The sequence below is a fragment of the Peromyscus eremicus genome, chromosome 18, assembly GCF_949786415.1.
Source record: "Peromyscus eremicus chromosome 18, PerEre_H2_v1, whole genome shotgun sequence".
Taxonomy (NCBI): Eukaryota; Metazoa; Chordata; class Mammalia; order Rodentia; family Cricetidae; genus Peromyscus; species Peromyscus eremicus.
In genome coordinates, this window is record NC_081434.1 from 46010592 (window position 1) to 46031703 (window position 21112).

General features: G+C 39.4%; 1 protein-coding gene across 3 annotated transcripts in view; it reads right to left on the reverse strand.

The window, feature by feature from the left end:
* Positions 1-21112, reverse strand: part of Washc4 (WASH complex subunit 4) — a 60046-nt gene that overhangs the window by 14354 nt on the left and 24580 nt on the right. For all 3 annotated transcript variants that reach the window (XM_059245177.1, XM_059245176.1, XM_059245178.1), the window contains 12 exons: positions 15384-15509; positions 12913-13020; positions 12012-12158; positions 11810-11889; positions 10403-10508; positions 9728-9844; positions 8274-8442; positions 7674-7828; positions 5005-5079; positions 4311-4415; positions 2436-2570; positions 570-678 (listed from right to left, as the gene is read on the reverse strand). In XM_059245177.1, coding sequence (XP_059101160.1) covers positions 570-678; positions 2436-2570; positions 4311-4415; positions 5005-5079; positions 7674-7828; positions 8274-8442; positions 9728-9844; positions 10403-10508; positions 11810-11889; positions 12012-12158; positions 12913-13020; positions 15384-15509 — 1432 coding nt within the window. The remainder of the gene's footprint in view (positions 1-569; positions 679-2435; positions 2571-4310; positions 4416-5004; positions 5080-7673; positions 7829-8273; positions 8443-9727; positions 9845-10402; positions 10509-11809; positions 11890-12011; positions 12159-12912; positions 13021-15383; positions 15510-21112) is intronic.

Here is a 21112-nt window from a genome sequence, read left to right on the forward strand (position 1 = left end):
TCAGTAGTATCTATTTCAGCAGACAAGTATCAACTGAAAAGATTTTTCACATGCTGGCAGTTTCTCTTCAGCCTATTTCACAGGCTTGCTGTGATGACATTAACAGAGACAACACATGTGAATAGCTCAGAGAAGATCGAGAGCCTGCTAATCTTTGGGTTTAAATGGAGTCCTTCCCTTTAAAAATTATGTACTGTTTCTGAGAAGTCATGTCTGCTTCTAAAACACAACAAATCCTACAAAAGTACGAAATGACACTGTACTGAAAAATAACGTCATTAAATATATAATCTATAATTAAATTTACACAAAACCTATTAAACTACTAACTTTTACTTACCAGTTGATTTTTAAATATGAATGTAACTCTGGGGGTGCATTTATTAAGTGAATGTCTAATTTGTTTTAACTAATTTAACTATTTATCAGTAGTTTCTACACAACAGTTTAGTAAGTGGGATGAAGTCAAGTAGAAGCATTCACACAACAATGCATGTGCTGTCTGGTATACATGGTATATGTGAGTCTGGTACTTGTACTGTATTTCTCAATACTTTTAAGTGACTTACCAATCTGGCTGATGAGCTGCCTGAACTGGTCAAGGTAGCTCTGTCCCTCTGGTGTGATTCCAAGTTTTCTTATGCCACGATTGAATTTTTCTGCTCTATCAAAAGGATACTAAAGAGATAAATTTAAAGATTTTTTTAGGCCCTTAAAACATAAAATTCTTACTAAATTGATCATGTTAGTATCACTATCCTTTCTAATTTTGTATTTCATTATTCTTTACAAAAAATAAATCACTCATGTCTAATGACAAATCTGTATAACAACAACAAGCCCTCCTGATGTTCAGGTCAATTTAAGGACAAATCTGTCTAACAACAAACCCTCCTGGTGTTCAAGGTCAATGCTTTTGTTGCTGTTTTAGTATCAGCTAAAGAGAAAAAGCGATGAGACTCAACTTATTTCCCCACCACCATTATTAATATTTAACTACTCTATCAGACTGAAAAAAGAAACTCAGCCAAGTTTCTACAGGCTTGTTGCCAGAGAATTTATAAACACGTTCCTTCCAAATAAATACACTAGCTGCTTTAAATGCTAAGTTCAGCAGCACCAACCTATGATGGCAGCATTTGGGAGGCAAAAGCAGGAAGATCAAGAGTTCAAGACCCTCCTTGGCTATGTTGCAAGTGTGAGCCAGCCTCACATGAGACCCTGTCTCAAAAAACCAAAACAAAAAAATTTTCTAGTTGCTTTCATCAATTTGGGGGTGGTGGTGGTTCAAGTTCTGGCTAACAGACAATGACACCAGCTCTCTATAGCAGCATGGTTACTTGTAACTTCCATCTAGTACATTTCTCTACTGATGACTGTACTGTCATAGCAATTCCTTCACTATGACAGAATACACTGAGGAACTAGTATACGAGCAGCTGAGGCTAGATGTATCTTTGTGAAACCCAAACAGTTCTACAACAGCAAAGCAGATCCATAACACATCTAAGCATGTAGGCTCTCTACCTTCAGTTATGGCCTCTGTCCTTCTAACTTCCTGCAGGTCAACAGCTTTTTAACCTCACAAGGGAAAACTCACACGGAGGGCAAAGGGAAAACAGTTCTGTTTATGAGCGCAGGTTCTGTTGTTTTTGGTTATTCCAGGTGTATTTCGTTTCCTCATGGTACCGGAGCATGGCAGACAAGTCCATTTCCAAGAAGCTACATCCCCAGGCCCCCAAAACAGCATTCCTAAAAACTAGTGGTGGGGAATCAACTGTGCAGTATCTCTGTAGTGTTAGAAATATAGAGCACTCATTCTCATTCATTATTCTAGAAATTTCTCTTCAAGGATACTTTCTTTCAGAAACAGATTAGAGATATGCTATCTAGAGCTCTGTTTTTAAGAACAGAGGGCAAGATAACTAAAATAGCATGAGTTGGGGTTAAATAACTTTCCTATATTAACTCTTAAAAACAATGAAGCAGGACTATCTGCAGACATCAAGAGCATGATACAAACAATGACAAGATTGCTCTGTTTCCGCCATAAAAAGCACTCTCTATAAAATGTGTGAAGCTACAGATGTTTATTGTGGAGAGCCAGGAATGGCACTGCACTACACTAACAACAAATGCCTCCAGAAACAGAACTGGGAAGAGAAGAGGGGGATGCAGATGTACTTCACATTGTTTAAATGCTTCAAAAGGAGCATGGTTTTGTATGTGTATTATTGTAAACTAAAATAAGCTGGGCTACAATGATCATTGATATTCTAGAGAACATAAGGAACCATAGGGAAGCAGGAGAGGAGGGCAGACACAAGCGACATGGGCAGACCACCCACAGAGGTCTAAGCAACAAAGCCTAGCTATATAAGCATCTGTCAATTACACAGCAGTCAAATCCAAGGACCTAAGAAGGCGCAGCATACCTTGTGATCATTTTGGTCCTTGATCTCCCTGAAAAACCGAATATCTTTAATCAATCTGGATTTGATATGTTCGTCATACATAAACTGGCTAAATATATAGAACTTCTTTTTCAAGAACTGGTAGGTAAAATTAACCTATAAAATTAAAAAATGAAGTTAATATAAAATTTCAAATAAATGTTACAGAGTAATTGACCTAAAAGTATTATTTATTTATAAAGTTCAACTAATACTGAGCTGAAATACTTCAATAGTTTTTAACTGCCCAAATTTATAGAAATTTCTACAGACTTCTCTTACACATTTTTACCAAAAGAGGAAAGAAAAGTGGGGTGGGGTGGGGAGAAAATGTTCTCATGATAATCCTAAGACCTACACTGGGAAACAATTCAACCCCAGTATTTAAGCCATTTAAATCCCAGTCACCTGTTCCCCTGTTCCTCCATCAGCAAGATGCCTTATTACTAATCTGCAAGGCTGGAAGGACATGCACGTAAGAGACGGGATGCTGAGGAAGGTATCAGCCACTCATCTATATGGCTCTGAAATCTTTGTCCAACTGCTAGAGGTCTTCGTGCTCATCAAGCTTATATTCCAGCAAAGTAGCAGACAACTTAAACATGTACTATCAAATCATCAAGTCACAACTGCAATCATTTCTAAAAATTAAGAGTGCAGTCCTTTGAGAATAACTATCTAAAGGTCCAACATAAATCTTCAGAAAGTGAGATGTGAGCTGAGATTCAAGTATTCTGTGCTTCATAAGATGAGTTCTGTACTGCAATGGAAGCCCTACATTAATCCCTGTACCATTACTTTCATATATTACTAATGGTAAATTTACTGTTCACACTTACCTAGTTACACAAGTGGGTGCTTATTTATGACATAAACATTTAAGGCATAAAGGCCTTGGTCTTTTCTATTTTTCTTTTTCTCTCTTTCCCACTGTATTAGTGAGTAACCTGCCACTGCTTCCCATCTCCCTCCCAGGTAACCTACATGAATGTCAATACTCTTCTATCACCAAGAAGGCAGAGAATGCCTACCTTTTCACTTGCATGGCTAGCACACAATGCCTGATAAACATAAAATCTTCTACCAACATTTGTTACACAAGCGTTTGCTCTGATGGAAGAAAGCATTTCTCCTCAGATCTGAGGATGCCTTCTATTTAAAATGCTGACTATTCACATTGCTAACCACTGGAGGAAGCTCTAACCTTATCATACACATCCCCTCAGAAACTACAACCTTCCTTGGTGTGCACCACAATGACCCCCATTTGGCTTCCCAGTCTTCTCTCCATACTCCTTCCCTTACACCAAATAGTTTAATGGTCTCTTTAAGCACTCACATTTTTCTCCTCTCCTGGAAAAATTAACCACACCTTATGAGAGGAAAAACAGTTTACAAGTTTAGTGATCTCTATAAGTAACTGCCCATTTCAAATTAAATTCAAATTATTTTTAGTAAATTGCTTATGCATATGGTTATTAAATAATGAGGCATCTCCCTCAAAAACATCACTATGACAGTAAGTGAACTGGTCCCAGTGACTCATTTCCAAAGTAACTTTCAGAGAGCATAACAGAACCAACACACACATACAGTGTACTGACTTCCACTGCTAACAATATGGTCCAGAGGGCTAAGAGACCTTACAAGCCTTTTCCATCATAGCACCTACCTCATTCAACACAATGGAAGCAACAGATACTTTTATTTATACCATCAGAAAAAAAATGGAAATTCAGGTATGATATAAACAGAAAGTAGTGTGTGCTTACCAAAATACTCCATAAAAAGTAATCTTCCAAATTACTAAATTTGACAAGAGTCTATTACCCACCAAACCCACAAAAAGATGCTTACTGTTGTATTCATGATCCCTGTCCCATGTGTTCGAATTGAATTAGCAATATGTCGAATATTAATAGTATTCAAATGTTTATTATTGCTTGTCCGTTCAATAAAAATCTGCAATGCAAACAAATTCATGAACAATAAGAATACACCCCATTGCAAAGATTGGTCAGTAACCCAAGGAAAAGTTTAAAATCTTTTCATTAAGGATAATTTAACTGAAAAGCCACTCCAGAAGATGACACCACCACACTGCAGCGAAGAAGAACCAGGTACCTCAACCACTGCAGCTGTGGTGGTGCATCCTTTAATGCCAATACCTGGCATGCAAATCTTTGTGCGGCCAAGGTCAGCTTGGCCTACTCAGTGAGTTCTAGGCTAGCCAGAGCTACATTCTAAGACCCTGTCTCAAGGGGAAAAACAATCTCTACATAATTATTCTCTGTTTTTCATATTTTATCAACTTTCACCTTTGAAAAGTCAATTCTTGACCTTTCGGCCATTCCATTATAAAGCCATCCTTGTTTTAAACTTGATCTGAGTTGGGCAAGGTCTTGTATCATTGTAATCCCAACGCTCTGTAGGCATTAGCCCAAAGCCAGCCTAGGCTAGATTTAAATTCTAGGTCAGTCGGGAGTACAGAATGAAAGCTTGCCTTAAAAACACAAAACAAAAAATAAAATCTTTTTTAAATTCCACTCACCTGGTTATTGAGATTATAGAGGTATCGAGAGACAAATATGTGAATGTTTCTCATTATCTCCAGAACATCGAGTCCCTACAACACAATCCACACAGAAACCCACGACTGTTAGTGGTGCATGGTTAGTCACACGTGTACCAACATAACACCTTACTGATCACACTGCTGCCCAACACTTGCACTATTTTTATAAACTACATAAAAGACACCACCAAAGTTCCAAGAGCCACTTATACACCCTTGAGAGTCTGGCTGCTCTGTATTTTATCCCTCTTCCGTGTACAGAAACAAACCTGCTTCACAAGACCCAGAGCCACAGCTATTTCCTGACTATCCTTCAGCTTCTCTTCATTTTTTACAAAGTAAACTAATGACTAGACTCCAAAAGTTACTTAAAAGACATAAGAACATTTGTAAAAATGCATACTACTTTTCAGAAATTACACAAGAACTATTCTTCATATGTAATTCTCAAAAACATTAGGTATTATTCTTCTAAACATCAGAAGTAAAGAAAACGAAGCTAACAGAGTTTTCTAAGGTCAAACAGCTAGAATAGACAAATTCCTGGAATTTTAGAACATCTAATTCCTAAAGTTTATGCTTCTTCTGAGTATACCAGATCCCTTTTAGGTTTGGTTTTATCTTTTTAATTATATGAAAGTGTGGGGGGGTGTGCATACAAGGGTATCAGGTCATCTGGAGGTGGACTTACAGGCAGTTGTGAGCCTTCTGGTGTGAGTACTAGAGACTGAACTCAGGTCTACTACAAGAGCAGTATATGCTCTCAACTGCTGAGCCATCTCTTCAGCCTCCACTATATATATATAGTGTATGTATGTATGTATGTATGTATGTATGTTTGTTTGTTTGTTGTTTTTCAAGACAGGGTTTCTCTGTGTAGCCCTGGCTGTCCTGGAACTTGCTCTGCAGACCAGGCTGGCCTCAAACTCAAGAGATCTGCCTGCCTCTGCTTCCTAAGAGCTGGAATCAAAGGCATGTGTATTTTAAAAATGTGTATGGGTGTTCTGTCTACATGTATGTCTGTGCATGTGGCCTGGTGCCTGCAAAGGTGAGAAGAGGGTGCTGGATCCTATGCCACTGTAAGCATGTGGGTGCTGGGAACCAAACCCAGGTCCACTGCAAGAAAAGCATGCTCTCAATGCCAAACTATCTCTCCAGCCACCAAACCCTTTAACTCTACTGAGTCCTCCTTTCTTTTCTAAACATGCTTCCCTAATACTCAGTGGTATACTATGCATTATTCTATAGCTTTTTTAACTAGTGCTCAAAGTATCACCATTGTACACTTAAATACTGTACTTTTATTATGTTCTACCCCAGAAGTTTCTTCACATACTTTTTATCTCCCCCTAGGCTATAAGCATATCAACTAAACCCTTAAACATGGTTCCTTATCCAGCACTCTTTCAACATATACTAGATGCCGAAACAAATGAATGAAAGGATGCACAAAATGATCCTGGAAATAATCCATAAATACATCAGGTTAAAGAAAACTTACGATCCTCAAATTTTGGGACAGAACGTTTTTTAGATAAATATTAACATGACTATTTTAAAAAGAATTACACACAAAATAACTGAGACCTGAATGGCAACATTCATAAAATACTGACATATTATAAATCAGCTAATTGAATTAGCAAAACCAAATGCTCCTTTACAACTTGCATATAACTATGTAGACAGCTGTTTTTCCTAATTTATTATATTTAATATACTATACCCATTTAAAATCTAGCCTTGTCAACACTTTTTAGAATTCTGTAGAAGTCATCTCACTATCTTAGTACATTCCTAGAAAGCCTGTGTGTGTATCTACGTTTATATTTATTTCAAATGCTTGGTGGAACTGAGTATACCCAGGAAGACAATGAATATTCTTTTGTAAAGCCCATTAAGTAGCATCTAACATTTAGCCTTATCAAATATGAGGTTTATTTAACAAAACTTTTCTTTAAGAACTACATTAAGGGATACTGTAGTGGGTAGCCATTCCAGCTTTGATCTGGAAGTTCCAACCCCCATTGAGACTTTGGCAACTGTCACGCCTACAAGGCGGGGCCAAGCGAGGCGCCTGGGGACCCGAGATCTGGATCGGCGAGCGCTCTCTCCGTTCTGGGACCCTGGATGGTGGAGGTGGACCAAGCAGAGTTCCAGAGAACACCACTGGACTGTGATACACCTTCCCCAGACCCCGCGACCTACCTATCCCTTAATTTGTAAGTTACGCCATTAAATAAATCTCCTTTTAACTACGTGGAGTGGCCTTAATAATTACACCAATAGATACAGAGCTATCTCAGTGGCTAAGAGCACTTTTCTTATGGAGAACCTGGTTGTGTTCCCAGAACCCAAATGGTGGCTCAGTACCACCCCACAGGAACTCCAGTTCCAGGGAATCTGACACTCTCTTCTGACCTCAGTGGGTGCCAGACACTCACATAGTGCAGATACACACATATAGGCAAAAAACTCATACCCATAAAATAAGTAAGTCTAAAAAAGAAAATATGTGTGTGTGTGTGTGTGTGTGTGTGTGTGTGTGTGTGTGTGTGTGTCATTAGGGTTAAAAAACAAACAAAACAGATTTTATGAATTAGTACTGTCATACTATCTGACCACATCAGAAACACTACACATACCTGTTCCAGAGTCTGGCTAGGAAGATGTGCCTCTGTCATAACCAACCCATAGCGCTGAGTAGCCAAATTTCTCATTTCGCTGTATGTGGCCCAATCATGAAGAGCTACTGTCGTGAGATTGTAGAAGGTCTTGTCTAGATAGTGAGTTACATAAGCTAAAAAACAAAACAAAACACAACAAAACCCACAAATTGCCATGTTTGATTCATGAACAATAAAAGAGAAATGAAGTTAGAAAGGAAAAGAACACCACATAATTTTAAAATCAAATTTGTTCCTTTAAAATAAGGTGCTAGGCTCAACATTCAGTGGACTGAGGCAGGAGGAGCCTAAGTTCAAAACTAGCCTCAGCTACAGAGTGAAACCTTATCTTCAAAGAATTTAAAAAACAAACAACAAAACAGCAGGGACTGTGTGTGGTGGGATATGCCTCACTACTCAGAGGCCACAGCAGGAGACCTGAGAGTCTCAGGTCTATCTGGGCTACAGCTGGGTCCCTGGGCTACCCTGAGCTACACAGTAAGAGTGAAACACTTCTGGGGAATAAGAGACCCTCAAGGTCACCTGTCACTTAGGTCAGAAGGACATGGAAGCACTCACCTCGAATGTCAATGAAACGACTGAAGAACCGAATCGGGTTCAGAGAGAAAAACAGAGCCAAGTCTTTCCTGCCAACTCGGAAGGGGTTCCGGTCGTCCAGCTTCAGGTGCGTATGCACAGAAAGCCGCAGGTCTTTCTCGATTTCCTTGCACAGCTTGTCCAGCAAATGCTATTCAAAAGGAATGGAGCACTGTTCAAGATGACACTCCCACTCAGTGTTCCTACGTGTTCATGCCTTGACCTTCACAGATCACTGATGAGACATTGACCAACTAATGTCTTGATTTAGGATGATAAACCCTCGATGGTAAAGTTGTATTTTTGTTTGAAAAGCAAAATTACTCTGCTATTTTAAACGAGTAATTTTTTTTAAGTCAAGGGGCAGCTAAATACTGAGATTTCATTTTCATGAATTTAACTAATTCATGAAATTAAATTTAATTCTCATGAAAAACAGCCAACCAATGGCTTCACTATAAGGTACATGAATATATAATATAAAGCATAAAATTTATGCAAAATAGCAGTAAAAGAAGGATCTTGCAATAATGCAATAAAGAAAAATAGATTTTCTTATAATTATCATTAAAAATCACAGGAGCTGCACGCAAATTGTGCATATACATACATGCAGGCAACAAAAGTACACAAAAAATAAATCTAAACAAATTTTCTTAAATCATGAAGACTTTGGAAATGAATCAGCAGATTAAAAGCACTTATAAACAAGTGTGAGGACCTGAGTTCAAATCCCAAGATCAATGCTAAAGTCAGATTCAGTAGTCCTAGCCAGATCCCAGTATGAGATGGTAAACAAGAGAATTCCCCACAACTCTAGAGCTAGTTAGCCTGGTCTCTGTGCAGTGCCTGTCCTGTTTCAAAACAAGGACAGACACCTCAGGTTGATCTCTGTGGGGACACTTGCACCACAGCATAGGTGCACAGAGAGATAATACAAAGAAACATACAAACTACACACACATTAAAACACACACACACATACACAATTCACTGTTATGTAATTAAATCAATCATCTTTTCTTGTCTATTAGAATTCCAAATGCCACCAGTTATTATTTTTTAAATTAATATTTATGATCACTTGCAAGCTTTGATAACCCAGGAGGACAACCAAAGAGAGAATAAGAGCATACAAAATTTTCCTAATTCCATCACACTGAATACGATATTGGGAGGTTTACTTATTTTTAATCTTATCTTCCCAACAAAAATATTTATAAAAAAATTTATAATTTATAAATAATTGGTTTGGGCTTTCTTGAGACAAGGGCCAGGGCCTGGAATTCATAATCCTCCTGCCTCAACCAGTGCTGGAATTACAAGTGTGCTTCATTAACACCCAGATTTGTTTAAATAATTTCTGATTCAGTGAAGACGGCTTCACACTATCTTCCAAAGCATTGCTCTTAAGCTTCCAATCTTAAACATCTTACCTCATTTAAAATTTCCATAATTTCCTTGTCATAGCAATCCAGAAGTAGCTCATAGGACTCCAGATGCCTTGAATGCATCATGGCAGGTACACAGTCTCGTAAAGCACTGAACATGTACTAGCAAGAAAATTAAAACATACCCGAGTTTAGAAAAAAAACAAAAAACAAAAACAGAATTCTAAATAACACTGTAAAGGCTAATTACACACAAAGATTAAAAACTCTGACCTGAAGGAAAAAAAATATTACTCTATGACTGCTTTATTTTCCTAAAAACCTGAAGCACACAATTAAAGCACACACACACAAAGAAGAAAAGCTGACATTCACTAGTCTTTGACTGTTTGTGCACTCAAACACACGTCCTTCCATAGGAAACTGAGTAACACACAGCCTGCCAACAAGTAACATCAAGACTACTGAGGCACGCTCAATCAAGTGAGCCCACAATGGCTAAAGTATGTAGAGAGGAGTTAAGCACAGTATAAGTAACTTCACTAGTATTGATATACAATTTAATCATGGACTATATAAACCTTGATTGGATATGCACATAATACTGTTCAAAATATCATTACAGGTCAATTTTATGATGGTTTATTAAATCTAATGACCTATTTGAAACATAAAAAGTGGCTAGAAATGGTTTACTCTTTTAGATTACTATTTACTTACATGTAATCTAGCTGCATCAACAGCATTTTCATATACATCATCTAAATAAATTGGGAAGACAGCTCGATGCCAGTATAAAAAACAACAGTCACACTGTGTTTGGACTCTACAATATAAGGCAATAAGTAATTAGTGGTACCAAAATTCAAGTATCCCTCAACAACACAAAGAATGACTTTACATACTCTAAGGGGAAGAGGTCTGTCTTCCACACTTTACATTCTCTGCATCACTTTGCCCGACATTACTACACAAACTCATAAGACTAAGTATTTTTCAAATTGAGCAAAGGCAATAAAACATTTTAATACCCTACATTATCAAAATTCTGTTTTAAGACTGTTGAAAAACCCAGACTATTAAATAGATGTTCAAAATAAATTTATTTTCAATATTATCTGGAATAATACTTGCATTACATGTATAACCTTACCTGCCTCCAAAACAAAAAACAAGTTTAAAAGGTAAGATCTTGGTATCCCCTCACTGTTTTATTTTTCAGCCCTCCGCATACTGTGCACTCAACTCTATTAAGCCCCAGCTCTTGGGAGGAGGACCTCTGTGAGATGGAGGCCAGCCTGGGCCAGCCAGGACTAGAGTACTTTTTTTTTTCCTTTAAAGTCACTATGACCAAATAAACCTGTCACATAGAGCCTACAGACTGTCTTTGCTACCAAATGACTATTTAGAGCCTTATAGGAGAAAAAATTTACCCAAGTATCTTACAGTAAAGGGCCATACTTCTCTCAAGGACTGAAAATCAAATACCACTAACTACAAAAATATCAGCTTCTTAGAACAGCAAAGAAAATTATGAACATTAAATGAAAATTGGGCTGTAACACAATAGCTCAACCCTGTCAAAAGTGTAGTGCTCACTGTCGCTTTAGGAAACCTACACTCACTTAATGAAAAGAAAACAGTCATAAGCACCTGCAAAAACAAGCCTTCTCCAAGTCAGGCCAGCCCAATGCCCAGCCTCTGAGAATAAATCAATGTTCATATCCAAATAAAACTACACAACATGGTGCGTCATAGTCTTCAAATGGCTCAAAAAGTATAAAACTTTATTATAAAGCACCAAATTTGAAAGTTCAGTAGTGGCACCAATAAAGTAACACCAATGGACACCAGAACCTGCCAAATACCCTGAGGGTACCCTGTTTTATCGCATGTGAATTCTTCCAGAGGATTCACGTTTCCTGTGAAAGCAAAGCTAAGTCAGGACAATGGTGAAGTCACAGAGTTACAGAGAGGAACTAATGCTCCCTGTGGATCTTGCTGTGCCAAAGAGAAAAAGAGCTGACTGTAGCGGCATACCCTGTAATCTCAGCAAGGCTGGGAGTGGGGGAGCATTGAGGAGGGAGAATGGCTTCTGACTGGCATCCCACACCCAGTTCTACTTACCGTTCTCTAAGTTCACTGATAAGATCCAGCTTTTTCATGACTACTTGAAGAGGAAAGAGCTCTTCATCTTTAAAGGTTTTCTATCAGCAAGAAGGGAAAACACAGAAGTGTAATCACAATAAGGCCAAATTTCTTATGTTAATAAGTCAACTGTGAACCTCAGACCTCAGGTTTATTCCATGAGTTAGAGCAACAAACTTACCATTTGTGTGCCAACGCTTAATGCCAAAGAAACAATAAGTCGTCGTTGCTTCGTGCTTGGTCCATTTAGGGTGTTTTCAGCCAAAACAAGAGCAGACAGCACATCAAGACGCTGTTCACTATATTTTTTGTCTGAAATTACTCTTTTCTTAAAGATCAAACAAAAAATTATGAGTTTCAATTCTAACACTGTTAAGTCCCAAAAGAAAAGAAATTCTCTATTCTGTTCTTTCTGGCACAGCTCAGGAGAGCACAGGAAACCATGTTCTGAACTTAGCTCTGTAACTGTCTCTCTCCGCCGCACTGTCAGCACAGCAAACACAGTGGGCTTCGACATATTCACATCACTCTGACAAGAAAGAATTTCCAAAGATGAGGAATCAAAACCTTTCCCTTCCTGATCATGAGATTAGCTGCCTATGCAGTTTTTAAACAGACAGTCCTCAACTCTTCCTGCATCACACTGATGTAAACACAGGTCCACAGCCAGTTTTCACTTCCAGGAGAGCACTCAGGAAGTTACATGGACACCCAGGGCTTCATGACAAACTAGGCTTTGAGCTAGATGGTTTCCTCTGAGTGTCGGCTACTGCATCGATTACATCAGGGAGTACCAATCTGAGCACATTTAAGGTGAGCTAGCTGAGTTCTGAGGCTATCAACACACACCCTGCATACAGAAGGGCCTGTATTAGTCACTCATGGTCATTTCTCAGAGACTACAATTATTTTCTGGTACAATTGTGGTAACTCTAAAGATTACAAAATGCAATGGATAAAGCAGTATAGAAATAACACACCTGCAGGAACAGAATAAAGAGGCTAATGCAGGAAATGCAGACAAAACACAAGAACAGACAGCTTAATTATGCTGAGTACAGAGTACATAGTGATCTGCACACCTTGGCCACAGAAATAGAGTTCAGAGCTTGATGCTGAAGGTGCTGGGTTATGTGTGACACTGAATCAGCCACAACCATGCTTCTCCTGTAGAACATGTGCTCTATTGCCTGAAAGAGACAAAAGGAACTTTGCAAAATCATTAGAGAACACCTTTATGTCCCTAGGCAAAGGAAGGAATGTGTAAGTGAGACTGGGGTGGGGGGCAAATATCCAAATGCACATACCAGCATAAACAAAACAAAACAAACACCCACACTTGGGGCTGCAGAGATGGTTCGGTCTTTAAGTGCTTGTTTACCTCAAAGGCATGAAGAACTAAGTCTGATTTCTCACATCTATGTAAAAAAAACAAAAAAACACCCAAGCATGGGGGGACAAGCTTATAACCCCAGTGCTTAGAAGGCAGACAGGAGGATCCCTGGAGCTTGCTACCCTCCTCTGTAAGCCCCAGTACCCTGTCTCCAAAAAAAAAAAAAAAACCACACAGCTTTAAAGAATCAACATCTGAGGTTGACTGCAGGCCTCTACCCACAGGTGCACATACATATACCCCTATACACACACACACACACACACACACACACACACACACGGGAATAACGATGGAATAAAATTCAACTGCAATAAAATTAAGCACCTGCATTTGTCAAAAATCATAAAGAAAATAAAAAGACAATGCATGCTTGGGAAAGATATCTACTAAATGAAATGAGGATCCTTTTCTATAAACACTCCAGATTCCACATGAATCAAAGATTTTTTTTTTTTTTACACAATCATTAGAAAACCAAAATAAAAGCAAGTATGGGTTGTTTTCCTTTTTTTCCCCAAACAAAAACACAGTAAGTTAAAATAAAAAATTCACTATCATTATCACTAACATTAAGTGCTGATTATTAAAAATTGTCAAAACAACTTGTGCCCACTAACTGACTTAATGCCAGGTATGGTGGAACAGGCCTAAAATCCCTGCCTTCAGAAGGGTGAGGCAGGAGAATTGCCATGAGTTGAAAGGTAACCTGAGTGTGCCGGCTGGTTTTATGTCACCTTGATTCAAGCCAGAGTCATCTGAGAGGAGGGAACCTCGACTGAGAAAAGGCCTCCATAAGATCCAGCTGTAGGCATTTTCTTAATTAGCCATTGGTGGGGAGGACCCAGCCCATGTGGGTGGTGTCATCCTGGGCTGTGGTCCTGGGTTCCATAAGAAATCAGGCTGAGTAAGCCATGGGAAGCAAGTCAATGAGCAGCACTCCTCCATGGCCTCTGCATCAGCTCCTGCCTGCAGGTTCCTGCCCTCATCACTTCTGATGAACTGTTATATGGAACTGTGAGTGAAACAAACCCTTTCCTCCCCAGTTGCTTTTGCCCATGGTGTTTCATCACAGCAACAGTAACCCTAACTAGACACTGATATATAGTGAGACCCTGTCTCGGAGAAAAACAAAAAGATACTTGTTAACACAGCTTTTAAAAAGAAAGAAAAAAAGAACCCTAAGTAAATCCATTTTTTTTTTGATTACTAGAAACTTACCAACAAACCTGAATCTTAATTTCTTATCTGTGCTCTTCTGCCTACAAGGATTTATGCTTAGAAACATTTTACACTCCATTAAGTGCGCCAACTCTGAAGTCATCTAATCACGTCTGTTTAGTACCTGCTTACTAACAAGACCACAGTGCTTGCTCTAAACTACAATTAACAGTGCCATGTAAACTGACCTCATTTCACAGGAACACTTTTATTTTCTTTCTATCTATCTATCTATCTATCTATCTATCTATCTATTTATTTATTTTTATTTATTTTTTTTTTGAGACAAGGTTTCTCTGTGTAGCTTTGCACCTTTCCTGGATCTCACTCTGTAGACTAGGATGGCCTCGAATTCACAAAGATCCGCCTGCCTCTGCCTCCCGAGTGCTGGGATTAAAGGCGTGCGCCACCACTGCCCAGCCATAGGAACACTGTTAAATAATGGGTATTTTAGCACAAATATTTTTCAACTCATGCAACTTGCCTTTTAACACTTCCATGAATAAGACAATTATTAATAACCCTGAAGCTAACTCTCCCTCTATCTGTTGAGATTAGCTGCCAAACAAGTTTTTAAACAGACAGTCCTCAACTCTTCCTGCATCACACTGATGTAAACACAGGTCCACAGCCAGTTTTCACTTTCAGGAGAGCACTCAGGAAGTTACATGGACACCCAGGGCTTCATGACAAACTAGGCTTTGAGCTAGGGAGTATCAATCTGAGCACATTTAAGGTGAGCTAGCTGAGCTCTGAGCCTATCAACACACACCCTGTATAAAGAAGTGCCTGATTAGTCATATGGTCGTTTCTCAGAGATTTCTTTCAATTTTAAGTTCACTTTCTCCTGTTTGTGTTCTGATGTAATCAGGAAGTAAAACGTCCCTAGAGCATTCTACTGTCCCAGTCATGGTGGCAAAATAAACAGTATTGACTTACCTTGAGAAGTTCAATGAGCCTGCATAATGCCTTCACTGAGGTTTTGGTCATAGGCTTCTGCATGGACATGTAGAGATTCATTGTGGTTTTAATAATGGTGCTAATACTATAAGCATATAAGAAGCCCTACAAAAGAAAATAAACACTGAGTGCAAGCACACAGATTTCATTCAGACTTCGTTCTCTATGTATGTCTGCATACCAATAACCAGTATTTCTCAAGTCTCTCTGATTATTTTATGTGTGTGGGAACTGTGTATGTCTGTGCAATGCAAGCACACAGTGGCTGCAGAGGCCAGAGTAGGTGCTGGATCTTTTGGAAGTGGTGTTCTAGGCAGCTGCTGGGATTAAACTTGAGTCCTCTGGGAGAGCAGCTAGTGCTCTTAACCTCCAAGTCATCTCTCCAGCCACTCAAAGTCCCTTTTAAAGTCAATCCTTAAATTAGAAATACTCTTCTGGACAAAATACCACACTGAGTTTCAAAGCAGCCCTTAATAGTACCCTGAACTCTGTTGATGCAGTGAATACCAGCTTTTAAGTCTTCACTTAAATAGTAAAATCATGTCTACATGCCAGGGACATAGCTAATAACTCACCTTCATCTTAACTGCTGAGGAGAGAATAGATCCACCTGCTGACACTCAGCAGAGAGCCAAGGACTAAGGAGCCAGAAACTGAAAACTCAGGGGATTTGCTTCCTTCATGCAGACACACAAAGGAATTTCTGAGCACCAAGCCACCACCCACCTTCCTCTCTGTGTGGACCACTGGTTCTCAACCTGTGGGTCACACAGGGGTGGCACACCAGATATTTACATTACGATACATAACAGTAGTAAAATTGCAGTTATGAAGTAGCAACAAAAATGTTATGCCTGCTGGTCTGCACATGAGGAACTGTGTTAAAGGGCTGAAGCATTGGGAAGGTTGAAAACCATTGGCCTAGACCAATTCCCACAGTGTGTATCTGTGTGCTCATCAGCCTTCTCTCCATCCAGCCCAAGAACAAGATCACATTCTCTCTTCCATTCTGTTCATGACAGAGCACATAAGTCTTCTGAGGCTTTAAAGTGTTTTTTAAATGCTTCTAAGCTCAGAGAAACACGAGTAAATATATATTTAAATTTATGTATACACATGTGTAGGTGTCCACAGAGGCCAGATGAGGTCAGTGGATCTGCCAGAACTGGAGTCACAGGTGGTTGTGAGCGGCCAATGTGGGTGGTGGAATCTCAACTCAGGTCCTCTGGAAAAGTAACAAGCTCTTTTAACTGCTGAGGCGTTTTTCCAGCCCATCATATGTTTTTAATTTAAACCTCTAAAGGGTTTAAAAGCCCATATTAATTTTTTTCTTCAGTTTCTTTTTAAATTAAAATTTCATACAATATTTTGATCATGTTTTTCCACAAATATCACTACACTCCCCTAGTTCTCCCCAGATCCTCTCCACTCAACTTTATGTTCTCTCTCCTTCAAATTAAAAAAAAAAGCCAAATATCCTACACACACACACACACACAGCAAAAACAAAACAAACAACCACAACCACAGAGTCTGTTTTGTGTTGGCCAACTACTGGGCCCGGGGCCTGCCCTGGAGTGTGGGTGACATACCCAGTGAACTGACTCCCTTTGCCAGCAGGTATCAACAGCAAACAGCTTCTTGGCTAGGAGTGGGATCCTGTGTCCACTTTCCCATCTCAGTGCTGGGACTCCCTCTGAGGGGGGAATGTACAGTGTGGTACCACACTCTCTAAGTTAATTCTCCTAGTCTAGTTTCCTCTTTATCAGTCCACAACACTACATTCTATTTCCTCTTCCTTGGGAGGTCCTCTTCCATCCCCCACCCCTAGCCCACCCCCTGTACCTGACCTCTGTGGTTATTCAGACTGTAGGACACATACTGGATGTTTAAAGGCTAGCATCCAAATATAAGAGAAAATATACACAATTTGTCTTTTGGGAGTCTGGGTTACCTCACTCACATAGTTTTTTTTCTAGCACCAATCATTTAACTACAAATTTCATTTTTCTTAACAGCTGAGTAATATTCCATTGTATAAATGTGCCACACTTTCATTTCCATTTTTCTGTTGAGGGTCATCTAGGGTATTTCCAATTTATGACTATTATGAATAAAGCAGCAATGAACATAGATGAGCAAGCATCTCTGCAGTAAGTCCTTATTCCCAACAGTGGGATAGCTGGATCTAGAGGTAGACTAATTCCCAGCTTTCTGATGAACCACAGTGATTTTCATAGTGGCTGTACAAGTTTGCACTCCCACCTAGCATCCTTGCTATCATTTGTTTTATTATCTTGGCCATTCTGAATGGGGTAAGATAAAATATCAAAGCATAGCTGGTCTTATGTTAAGGTCTTTGATGCATCTGTAGCTGAGTTTTGTGCAGGATGACTGCTATGAATCCATTCTCCTCCTTCTACATGCAGCTAGCCTGTGACCAGCACCATTTGTTGAAGATACTCTGCTTTTTCCAGTGTGTATTTCTGGCTTGCTCAAAAATGAGATGTCCATAGGTGTGATTATGTCTGGGTCTTAATTTGTTTCCATTGATCAATGAATCTGTTTTTATGACAATACTATGCCACTTTTATTATCACAGCTCTGTAATAGAACTTGAAATCTGGGATGGTGATACCTCTGGCAGTTTTTATTATTCAGGATTGTTTTAACTGTCCTGAGTTTTTTGTGTTTCCATATGAAGTTGAAGATTGTTTTTCAAATTCTGTGAAGACCTGCACTGGAATTCTGATGGAAACTGCACTGAATCTAAACATTGCTTTTGGTAGAATGGCCATTTTCACAGTGTTACTTCTACTGATCCGTAAGCATGGGTAGTCTTTCCATCTTCTCATGTCTTCAATTTCTTTTCCTCGGTGTCTTTAAAAGTTTTTATTATACAAACCTTTCACTTGCTTGGTTAAAGTTAGCCCAAGACACATATTTTTCGAGGCTACTGTAAAGGTCCTGTTTTCCTTATTTTTCAGTATGTTTATCATTTGTAAATAGGAAGAGTACTGATTTCTGTGGGTCAACTTCGTTTCCTGCTACTTTGCTGAAAGTGTTTATCAGCTGTAGGTGGAGTTTGTAGGGTCTTAACTTTGACTCCTCCTGTCTTATCTATATCCCCTTGGCCTCCTTCAGTTGTTTTACTGCTCTAGGTCAGACTTCAAGTAGTCTACTCAACAGGTATGGAGAGAAATCCTTATCTTATTCCTGGTTTTAGTGTAAATGCTTTGAGTTTCTCTCCATTTAGGTTGGTGTTGGCTGTGGGCTTGCTGCACATTGCCTTTATTGTGTTGAGGTATGACCCTTTATCCCTAGTCTCTCCAGACTTATCATGAAGAGGTGCTGGATAGTGTCAAGGCCTTTTCTACATCTAATGAGATGGTCATATGGTTTTTGTCTTTCAGTCTGTTCATGTGGTGGATTACATTTATTGATTTATGCATAATGAACCATCCATGCATCCCTGGGTATGAGGCCTACTGGATCATTATGGATAATCTTTTTAATGTATCGTTGGATTCAGTTTTTTATTGAGAATTTTTGAATCTATGTTCATAAGGGATATTAGTATACAACTTTCCTTTCTTGTTGGGCCTCTATATGTATGAGAGTCATAGTTCCTGGGATTTACTTAATGAATAAGTTGAGGAGTACTGGTGTTGATACTTCTTTGAAGGATTGGTAGAACTCTGTGCTGAATACGCCTGGCCTTAGGATTTTTTTGGTTGGGAGACTTTTAATGACTGCTTCTACTTCATTAGAGGTTATATGTCTGTTTAAATAGGTTATTTCATCTTGACTGAACTTTGGTAAGTTGTAGAAAACAAACAAAAAATTCATTCATTTCTTTTAGGTTTTCCCATTTGGTAGAATACAGATTTTTAAAGTATGTCTTATGATTCTCTGAATTTCCTCAGTGTCTATTCTAATCCCCATCCCGCGTCATGTCTAATTTTACTGATTTGGATTCTTTCTGTCTTTTATTTAATTTGGCTAAGCGCCTGCCAGCCTTCTGCCTAATCACAGGTGAGAAAGCACTATCCCAGGAATAACTATGGCTGACTACCAGAGTGGTGTTCCACACGCAGTGACAAATGTGAGCTTCCCTAAACCACACAGCTTCGTGCTGAAGAGATGTGCTCAGCTTAGAGAAGGAATAAATGTTCAGAGGACAGTGTCCTGAGAAAGTGGCGTGAGACTGAGGCTATGGCATACATATGTCTTACCTTGTCAGCTAGAGGACTATCACTTTAGTGCACACTGGGGAAAGTTAAAAGAAGAACAAGAAACAACAAGCATCTAAGGCAGGAAAGAGAAACCCTCCCCTTCAGTGGGAGCCTTGAAGTGTGATATTCCCAGTGCCACTATCAACCCATTCATCTTTACTGTTAACAACAGAATAATGACATATTAGAATGACTTCCCTATTAAGAACCATTAGGAAAGCCAGGTGACACGCATCAACTCTGTGGAAGGTGTCAAAGAGCTAGCAAGACCCTAGGGAGCGAGTGGTCAAAAGCTGGGAAGAGAGAGACTGAGAGCAGTGAGCCTGACACCTGGAGCTGCTTCTCCAGAGCCTCTGCCTCAGAGGCCTCTGTTAAAAACAGGAAACACAGGGAATAAGAGCAGACACTGGTTCATGGCTCAATGAAAAGACAAATGTAGGGGCTAAGGAAACGGCTCTGTGAGCAAAGTACTCACTAGACAAGCACAACAACCCAAGCTCAGATCCCAGCACCTTGAGCAAAGCCAGGCAAGGTGGCACTTGTCTTATCAATCTAGCCCAAAGTCAGGCATCTCCCAGCAGGCTTGCTAGTCAGCTGGTCCAGCTGCAACAGTGAGCTCCAGGTTCAGTGAAAGACTGTCTCAAAGAATAAGGTGAAGAGTAACTGAGGAAGACATCTAATATCAAGTTCTATCTTCCACACGCCCACAGAAGCAAGCACACCCACACATGGACACACATGTGTACATGTACACACACACACACACACACACACACACACACACACTCTTAAGCAAAACTAGATGGAGGGAAAATATACACTGCTTACAGGAGATACACACTTCATTTAAGAAGCTAGAAAGGCTGCATATAAGGATCAGTAAAGGCACACTAGTAGACATTAGATAAAGAAACACTGTGCAACTGTGTTAATATCATCACACAAGAGATCAACTAGAGATCAACATGGACAACTGCTTCCTAGTATGGAAGGTGCTCCGAGAAGTAAACCCCAAGCTTTCCATATGCTCAGCACATGCTCCAGCTCCAAAACACATTCCCAGTTCCCAAGTAGACACTCTTAATGAAAAACAAAAAAAAGTCCCATCACTGGGAAGATAAACAATTCTAAACAGTATACACTTAACATAACAAAATAGAAAACAAAACCTGGTAGAACTATAGATATTATTTGTAGACAAACCCACAAAATAGTGGGACATTCTCACCAAACTCAGTAATTAGGGAATACAGACCAAACCATTAATAAAGTCTTGTGTGGTGGTATTTTACTTGTACTGAAATGTGATTTTAATTGTATGTTAATAAATAAAGTTGCCTGGGGGTCAGAGTTATAGAGCCATAGCAAGTGCGTGGCGGTGGTGGCGCACGCCTTTAAGGACCTGGAGGGCGGTACATACAGGCAATAACAAGGCAGTCACGTGTTTAGTTTACAACCAATGAGAAGGCAGAA